Source organism: Bremia lactucae, assembly GCF_004359215.1.
Source record: "Bremia lactucae strain SF5 chromosome Unknown BlacSF5_NotPlaced_91_SHOA01000040.1_15501bp, whole genome shotgun sequence".
NCBI classification, from domain to species: domain Eukaryota; phylum Oomycota; class Peronosporomycetes; order Peronosporales; family Peronosporaceae; genus Bremia; species Bremia lactucae.
In genome coordinates this window covers 1-9,563 of record NW_027152104.1, presented here as the reverse complement: position 1 = coordinate 9,563, position 9,563 = coordinate 1, and the positions used below count along the sequence as shown (strand labels likewise).

Genomic DNA, 9,563 nt, shown 5'->3' with positions numbered 1-9,563 from the left:
AAGATGAAGGGAGCGGTTTGCGTCTGACATCAACAAAAGAACAAATTGCAAGTGGCAAGCTATCATCCAGGGAACAATATGCGCAGATGAATGCACCTATGTCTGAAATTTTGAAGTCCTTCCCGCAATAGGCCATTCATCAGAATAGAGTTTACTAGAACTGATGACTAAAGCAAGTATCCCGCACAGCTGCCGTCAGGATACGTTGCAAAGGAATATGCCGCGATCTCGGCTGATACGCTACGATAAAGTCGTAAGCCAGGATATCATTTTCTCGGCTGATTTTCCTTTAGTCAAATCGATGAAGGTTTCGTAAGTGGAACTACCCTCCTTTTACCACCTCTCTATTGAGATGAGTTAATGACAAAAGTGTTGTTTCAATAATCGGGCGAAATATCGTGGCTATCTTTGCCTTCGGTGATTCGCAACTAGACAAATTCAGTCCACATCACGAATTAGCGAATTTGAGATTAAACATTGACAGCCAGCTATCGTATTCTACGTGGTTTTGATGTATTCCACTCTTGTGAATCGCCTCCCTGTGAGCAAGCATATAGTAATGTTAGAAAATCTGTTTAACTAAATTGACATAGAAAAAATACCTGTAATCTGTTCCGACAAGACAGCCAGATCTTCAGGTTGTCTACTTTACACAAGAGTTCACTTGACAAAGTGCCAATATTCAAACAAATTTCAAATTGTCCACGCAAGGCTGAACAGAATTAATAAATACATTCACGATAAGAATCCAGCTGACCTCTAATATACTTTAACTTACCTTGCATTCTTACAGCAAAGAGCAGGGTGGTCAGCGTTCAATACTGCTCCATTCTTATCGACGGCCGAGTGGAAGACCGTGTTTAGAGCTCGTAGCAATTCACGCGTTGACACTAACCGCCCGGGATGCATAGGTGATTCCTTCTTTGTATTTTTTTGGTCAGATGAGGCACCGTTAAAATGTACGGCGAACTCGAAGATTGAGTCACTTGAGTTGCCTAAGCCACGCAGAAACGTGTATTTCATGGAAGTGTACGATCGTAGATAGGCCTCTAGCATGCTAGCACAAAACTGGATATCGACCAGTTGCCCGCCCAACAGTGAGTTCGAAGAATTCAAAGCGTTTTTACGAAAAGTAGTGTCGTGTTACATCACTAGTGTCAGAGCTTACGAGCTAGTACGAGAATCCATTGCTGGATCCGAATCGAAAAACTTTGATATTACGATATCGACGCTTTCTCGAATTTCTAACGGTGGCGGAACGACGCACTCAGCGACACGGTTATCATCAAATATGTTTTTGCAATCAGGGCAACTCGTCCCTGCGTCAAATTCGGTATATGCCACTGTAGCTGTTTTCTTCAGCACGGAAATTATATCACTGTTGTTGACTGAGCTCTTGATCGCGTGCTAAAGTATGAAGGTCCTTATCTCCTAGCACTTATGCATTAAGCGCTTCCCAAGCATGATTGTTTAATCAAGTGTTAGTTCCTTGATATAAATCAGCGATAGTTTCAGCAAATTTTACCATTTCATCACTTAATTACACATCGATCGGAATTCTTGTCAACACAATCCCGTAGACCAAAATCGGAACGCGGCCCTAGCACATCAGCAAACCAAAACATCACAAGGTACTAACTACTAGCATTTCTTTGGGTTTATCCTTTCCATATTGCACCCGAGAAAAAATCGCGGCTGGAATCCAACCTTCCAGAACAAACTCAGCATTTCGTGTCCAAACTCGACGAAGACGTGGTAGGGTTGCAGGAATAATGACGTTGGCGGTGTAATTATACGCACATAATATTAGACGGAACCTGGGGTGTGGGGGAGGTGTGTGTAAACTTTTAATATTTAAATAAAAATATATGTGAGAAAATAGGGAGTGTTTTCTTACAAAAATATATGGAGCACATGTGACAAAAAGGGGGGGGGGCGATTTGCAGGGGGGTACCCGGTTAGAAGCTCCCACAATTATTATCATTTGTAGATTTAATGTAAAATCATTTCTCAAGGCGGGCGCTTCAAAAGCAACATCGCACTACAACGCACACACATCCGGGCACAGCGAGGAAGCGGTGCGACCGTTTTTTTCTCACGTACAGCGAGTTAGTTGGTAGGCGCCTAAGCTGACCTCATTGTACTCTTAAACAAGTGACGTCACGGAAGCGGTTACCCCTCTTCTCGTACTAGGAAGCCCCCTTGCGAGACCATTGTGTCCATGCCAACGGGATCTTGCTGGCTAAGAATCGCCTAATTTGCCATCGCCGAGAGATTACCGTTGCCCATCGTTGTAACGGGGCACCTTTTGCTAATACTGATAACAGTACTAATCAACCTTACAGTGATTACAGTGAAGGTGAAGCGCCTCGACTACTTCACATACACGACGTGCAGAGGGGAGTTCTAAGTAGCTAAGAAGTCTGGCTACTAAAGATAAATTTTAAGGCTTTATAATAGATAAAAAATAAAATGTCTTAATGTATTAAGCTTTTCATAACGATCTTCTATCTACTGGCTTTAATATATTAATAGCTAATTATGCGACGCCAAATCGTGTCTTGTAACGATTGGCGGGGTTGCTTAAACTTATATCAACCAATCAGTAGAGTTAATGTCATTTTGCGTCAATATTACCAAATTTGGTAATATTGGAACTATTAAGTCAAAATTGATAAGTCCAATAATTTTGTATACTTCTTTATATATTTCCGCTCATAGTAAAAAATATTTATTATTCCTCTTATAGGAAACAATATTTATGTAACGGGACACCCTGTTAAATCATCCTCACGACACAGTATTTCGAACCTGCGATTATATCGATTTCGTATCGAGTGTCTTAATCTTTAGGCAACTCGCACGGTACGGATTCAGAAAATACACGTGAATTCGATTAAATCCTTATAAAAAGGATTTATAGTATAAGACTTCCAGGATTGGGACGTAAAACTTCAATCCGATTCTTCTCATCGCGGACGCTTTCGTCCATCGATGAGCTGCTGAGAATTATCAGGAAATACTATTGTCGACCTAATATCGTCCGCGTAGTTGTCATCTGTGACAATACGGAGATCTGCTTGACTTTGTCACCAAGCAGATCACGCAAGAACCGATTCGGTTCTAGCGTTGGCAACTGAGTTATCTCCGAAGTAAGAATCGAAGGCGCTATCAGATCAAGTGTATAAGTGCCTACACTTGATCCATTGTTTACTAAGGCATTGAATGTTTCAGTTTCCTCTTTGGAACTTGATTCCCAGGGTACGTGGGAACCTTTGACACAGGTTTTCTGGGGGCTTATTCTTGAAGAGTCTTGGAAACTTATTTCCTCAAGTTGAATTTAGGAAGTATCCTCCCCAATTGCCTATAGCTGCGGTTTCGCAACTACAGCGAGATTGTCTACGATCGACTATCCAGCCGATCTAGGTATTTCGCACTGTCTCTTGTAGACCGGCGTTTGAAATTTCTTGGATGTTGTTTTCCAGGTAAGCATCCTTGTTTCGTACTACTCACTAATTCGAGTGGTCGAACTTCGACGCTGCCTGTGCTTGTGCACAACCGTCGGTATCTAACTCCACAGTGTGATGGGTTGTCACACTGAGGTCTTGTGCAGTCGTGCAAACGACCTAACTACAAGTGAGGCCATCTCACTCACTCGTAAGACATACACAAGCTTGTGGACGCTTCAAGACGTTCATCAGATGACCCTCTGATGAACGAGAGGCAGGCATTTTCACGACTTGATGCTGTTAATTTATGATTAGCACGTACTTTCTAAGCCATGGTAATTCAAAAATGACATTAAATTTGTAAATCAAATCTAGTACGATGAAATCATCATGCGTCAAAGAGTATTATCTTGTCGTCAATGGATCTGATGGATGGATTCTATTAGATCCTTATGCGTGAATATGATATACCGTTTACAGCAAAAAGCACCCAAGTGGAATGTTATGGGAGTGGCTAATTCTGCCATAGGGGCTTAGTAATGCACCTGCGACATTTAACAAATGTGTAACCAATCTACTCAGGTCGATGCAGGATTTCGCACCGAGTTATTTTGATGATGTTTCTTTCACAGCAGAGCCAAAACGGAAAGTCGGAAGGTGGAGCACATCATACCCACGTCCGAAAGATTTTTAAACTATGCGTAACCATAAGTTGTATGCAAATCTCAAGAAGTGTATATTCGCTGCAAGCGAAATACCACTTCTTGGGGACATCGTGGGTAAACGCGGTGTACGCCCTGATCCGATAAAAGATCAAGGCGATCACCGATTGGCTTGTTTCAGTCGATGTAATGGGACTAAGAAAGTTCTTCAGTTTAGCGGCGTACCTGCACAAATACTCACGCAATTATGCCGAAATGACAAAACATATTTCTTCTTTGTTGAAGAAAAAAGTAAAGTGTTCATGGAACGCTGATTATCAGCGTTCCTTCGAGGGTATTAAGAAAGCTTGATGCAATCGCCAATCCTGGCGATTGCTGACGAAGACAGACCATTTCTAGTGATCTGTGACGCCAGCCGTTTTGCAATCGGCTGTGCGTTAATGCAAACGACACAGACGGCGCAGAGCGTGTCGTCTGCTATCAATCGCGTCAGCTTCCCAGCTGAACGCAATATTCAGTGCATGATAAGGAACTCCTTGTCATGAAATATGCGCTGGCTAAATTTAGGGTCTATCTCTTGGGAGATAGACATTATTGTTTATACGGACCATGCGTCTTTACGCACGGCCGTAAACAGTCCAAGCCTCTCGCAAAGAATGGCGAGACGGTTGCCTTTATTCGCGAAGTACAACTTCTCTGTGGAATGGAAATAAAGGACGACTTAGTGTCGTCACTGATACCCTTTCGCATCGGCCCGATTTTACGCCGGCTGCGCAAAACAGCAGTGAAGATAAGCCCACTGTTGCAATAATCAACAGTGAGCATGAGCCCACTGATGCAACATGAAATGTTCTGTCGTCGACATTACTTGGCGACATTGGAAGATCCTATCAAGAAGATACGGCTCTTGAAGGGTTGATGGATTGCCTTAAAAATCCATCCCGACAATAGTTAAAAGGATTATCGAAATTGTATCGATCCTCGAAGGATCGATGCACAACACGCAATGTACCAGACTTTGCTGGCGACACACCTCGTGTCGTCATCTCCACCCATAATGGTTGCGTTACGCATCGTTTATAAGTGCCACAATGCATAAAAATGGTCGTCGTGGACGTGAAAAGACCTGTCTCACGATAAGTCGTGTCTTCTACTGGCCACGCAGTATAAGTTTGTCCGGATGTACATACGTGCTTGCGAAGTTTGTCAACAGGTGAAGCCCAGTGCTTTATCCCGTGCTCCGTTAGAACCTCTGCCTGTTTTCGGCAAAGTGTTGGCAGTCCGTATAATGGACTTATCTATGGACTTCGTCCGAAGGCGATCACAAAAAATGGCATTCTTGTGTTTGTTGATCGTTTCAGCAAGATCGTATATCTTGCTGCAGTCCCGGACTCGATCAAAGCTAAATGCTATGCTCGTGTTTTTGTCGAAACGATATTTCGACTCCATAGGTTACCCCGTGAGCTGGTCTCAGATCGAGACCCCAGATTCACGGCGGAGTTTAGGCAACCTTTATTCAAATCACTTGGAATACAGTTAGAAATGTCACTTCTGACCATTGTGAAAGAAATGGCAAGACAGAACGTGCAAATCGTATCCTCGAAGAGATACTTCGCGGATTCGTCCACTCTTTTATGAGTTGGAGCGAGTTCTTGCCGATGGTAAAATTTGCCAACAACAATTCAGGGCATGCTTCTCGAAAGCATAAACCGTATTCTTGTGAACGGCTTCCAAAGCCTGATGGTCCCGAGCTAAAGCATGATAGTAGTCTAGTTCGTGAGAACCAGACGTTCCACTACATACTTCAAGGATGAGATCTTTTGACAAGCTGTCACCAGCTCGTTTTTAAGGGACTGATGTTTCCGTTCGTTCGCCAGTTGCTCAACCGCAACTTGAGCACAGATATATAACTGGTCACAAGAGACATTGTCGCCCGTCACCGCTTTGCCCAATTGGCGCCACACTGTACGACACCATGCATCATCGAGCACCTTCAAGCACCAAATGTTGACGTTCGGTTTGTCCATCAGCTTGAGCTCTATGAGCGGTCGTCATACTTATGTTGACGCTCATCAGTGATTTCTAAAAGCTAGCTGTAAACTTCTGATCTCTATCGCTTGTGGTTTGTGATAACCTTTGGTTGCCCATGGTGTCTGACGACGGCTTCGAAGATCAGCGTTGCAACATCTTTGGAGTCGGCCATCGTATGTGTAGGCGCATAAATCGGTCCCTTGATAGCTTATCGACAACGACGAATTCGCATCAAAATCGTCAGATACAGGTAGTCCAGTGATAAAAGCCATGGACACGACTTCCCAACATTAATTTGGAATCGAAACAGGCATCATAAGACCTTTTTTTACTGTTTTCTTGACTTCCAAAGTTCACATGTTTCACATGTCGCGACGTGTTTTTACACGGTCTCCAATACTTTAGGCCAATAGTACCACAGCTTCAGTTTCATACAAGCTCTATGAACTCCTAGATGATATGCTACTGCTGCATCATAAAACTCGTGTAAGATTTTCGTCTTTAGTTCTGGTATGTCGGGAATGCATATTTGCTGAACTGCATCATCATTTTCCATATAGATGAGACCTTTTTCGATAACGAACTTGTCAGCCATGTTCTTTCCATCTTTTTAAAGTATAGGTCCTTGCAATTGCCTTGCTGAATTTCTTTCGCACGTCGTTACTAACATGAACTTTAATAACATGCAGGTCGGCGTTGTCGATTTGCTGTTGTGCCACTCCGACCGGACGACTCCCCACATCGTCGACGAGAAGGTGTAATGCATTCAGGGGCATACAGCGGATTATGGACGAATTGACCATGTGCCAACCTATAAGATTAGCCTGCTGCTGACATGTCTCTTCCCACGTATGGACAACGTGGGATAACTCCAAAAAATGACAAATCAGGCTGGTCGACCGCGTCGGGTACGGGAGGACAAGAAAGAGCATCAGCTACGACATTCGACCAACTTTGTACGTGATGCAAGATAAAGTCCAATTGGGAAAAAATGTCAGCATTTGTGCCATCTTTGGAGGTACCTTTGGTGCAACATCGATTTACACGTGCATATACTTCAAAACGTCGGCCGTTTCGACGCGGTCGCCATTTCTCCATTGCCATTTATGTCGCGAGCAGCTCTTCTCATGAACCGGTTATTTTACTTCATGCGGGCCGAAGTGCTTGAGGTAAAAAAAGGCAATAGCGATGTCGTTGTTTGCATTGTTGCGACAGGGCGCCCCCACGCACTATCCGGATGCATCCGTGGTCTTACTTAAATCGGGCAGCTTGAGCGTTGGCGTCTACTAAAGTGTCAGTTTCAGCACTTCATAGCTCCTAACGATCGCCCCCCCAAATCCATGGAGAATCCTGCTTAACTAGCGATTCAAGCGGACATGCGACCTGTGCAAAATTGCAGACGAATCGACGATGATATCCGGCGAGTTTGAGAGACTTTCTCCCTGCGACCAAATGAGCATTTTGATAGTCGAGCGTACAGTTTCGCTGAGCGCAGTACTTCATATACCGCCCTCAAGTGTTCAGCGTGGTCCTTCATTGCATGAGAGAAAATTCAAATATCGTCGAGATAGACGACAACAAAATTACCCAGTTTATTGAGCAATGTTTGCATCAGACGTGACCACACTCCGGGCATTCCAATCAAACCCAATGGAGCGACATACCATTGGTAGGCTTCTTTTGAGTTCGAAAAGCCGCATTTGGTCGACTGGGTGGTTTTTGTACCATGTGATGATAGCCTTGTGCAATTTTCAGTTATGAAAAGTACTTGCATCCTTCCTTGCAATCAAACAATTTCTTTATCAACGGTTAGAACGCGATTCTGGTAAATTTAGATCCTTTATATTTATTTCATTTTAAAAATTAAAGAGTCCAACTGAAAAAAATGTTTAGGTCTCATTCATTGCTGCTAATTTTGCTATTGCAATTACGCACCGTATGTTGACTCGTTGTTGCGAAATACGCTATGATGTAATGATACTAAAAATCACGCCGTGAGATGCGCTTTTGACGTTTTCGGTCGTATTAAAACTTTGATCAGCTTGCAGTCGAGTAGAACGAGCATTGCCATGGTCTGAATACTGTCTCAGTCACTTTGATATCAAGGAAGTGATCTTAAGAAATTATCAATCGATAACTGACTTTTCGCATGATGTATTACTGCGCAGCACCATCCTTTAAAGTTCCTCCAGGACCGCTAGATTTTGCTGAATTAACTCAAGGTCTTGCGAAGAATTTTGTTCCGTTTGTTTCCGGTATGTTAAAACGATTCTGTCACGGTACCTCCGGAAGTTGGTAGTTTGACATCATCCAGTTTCAATTCTGATTACTGCTCTGGGTTTATTCCTTTAATTTTGCTAGTCGCGAACATAGACTGCAGCAGCTGACCATGCTGATCGGTCGTTATTGGTGTGGACATAGTTGACTAAACAGGAACTACTGCTATTAACTTTTTGTTTTAGTTATGTACAAGCAGCTAATTAGTTAGTCGAATTAATTGTCCTGTTTTCTATGGTGATGCTTCGACTGAATGATAATTAGGTGAAAAAAAGCTGTGCCGTAATTGGCTTGTTGTCGGTCGGGCTGGTATTTCCGAATTCCCCTGAAGACTCGAATGTATACGGTACTTTCCAGACTTAGTAGCTGGCTACTGTGCTCTTACTAGCCGCGCTTTCAAAGCCTTACGTGAGTCGGAACGTCGCGCCGAATACAGATGTTTCTCGAACGCGCAAAGAATGCGGTCAGTCCGACGAATGGATTTGAGCAGATCTTGACGGCAACGGTCAGCTTTGTCCGGACTGGCTACCGACAGCGCTTCAATAAGCTTTTCACTGTGTGTATTGAAGAAAGCTTGCGTGGGTGACGACCCATGAACCGAAGTGCTGACCTTTCAGATAAACAACCGACCTAATCCTGAACAAGACGAATTATAGCCAAAAATGACAAGGTCGTAAAGGTGCAGTTTTATAATTTTGGTTCGAATTATAGCCAATGAAAGCAAGCGCCTGCCCACAAAAAAAGATAGACTCAAAACGTGAATACGATCACTGGTTGACCCGAGACGGCGACGGCGGCGGGACGGCGACGGCGATCAGTTTGTAAGGACCTGCGGGACACTATGTGTGTTTAAAAGTGAGAGTGATAACCAACGAATATGCATGTCCTAGAGCTTACCGCTATTTCTGTCGCTTCCCTGTTTTCTTCTTATCTAGCTGTTCATATGATTTCCAAAACAGAGATCAAGTATACATAAATGATATTCAGGGCGATTGCCCAGATACCGCGCCTGTCTTTCATAGCGACGGGCCAATAAGTCGCTAGAGCGCCACCAGGCGCCTGCTTGCCAAAGATACGACGCCTTTCGCTCTAGATCCTGTGTGCAAGCTGTAACGGGGCACTACGACTTGTACTGCTTCAGTAC

The 9,563-nt window shown here is 43.6% G+C and overlaps 1 protein-coding gene across 1 annotated transcript; it reads right to left on the bottom strand.

Moving 5' to 3' along the window:
* Positions 1-448: 448 nt before the first annotated feature.
* On the bottom strand, positions 449-1,056 carry CCR75_009783 (uncharacterized protein; the record flags this gene model as incomplete). Its single annotated transcript, XM_067967821.1, has 2 exons — positions 449-539; positions 779-1,056. The coding sequence occupies 2 exons, from the start codon at positions 1,054-1,056 to the stop codon at positions 449-451; spliced, it is 369 nt and encodes a 122-aa protein (XP_067817869.1).
* Positions 1,057-9,563: the final 8,507 nt, after the last annotated feature.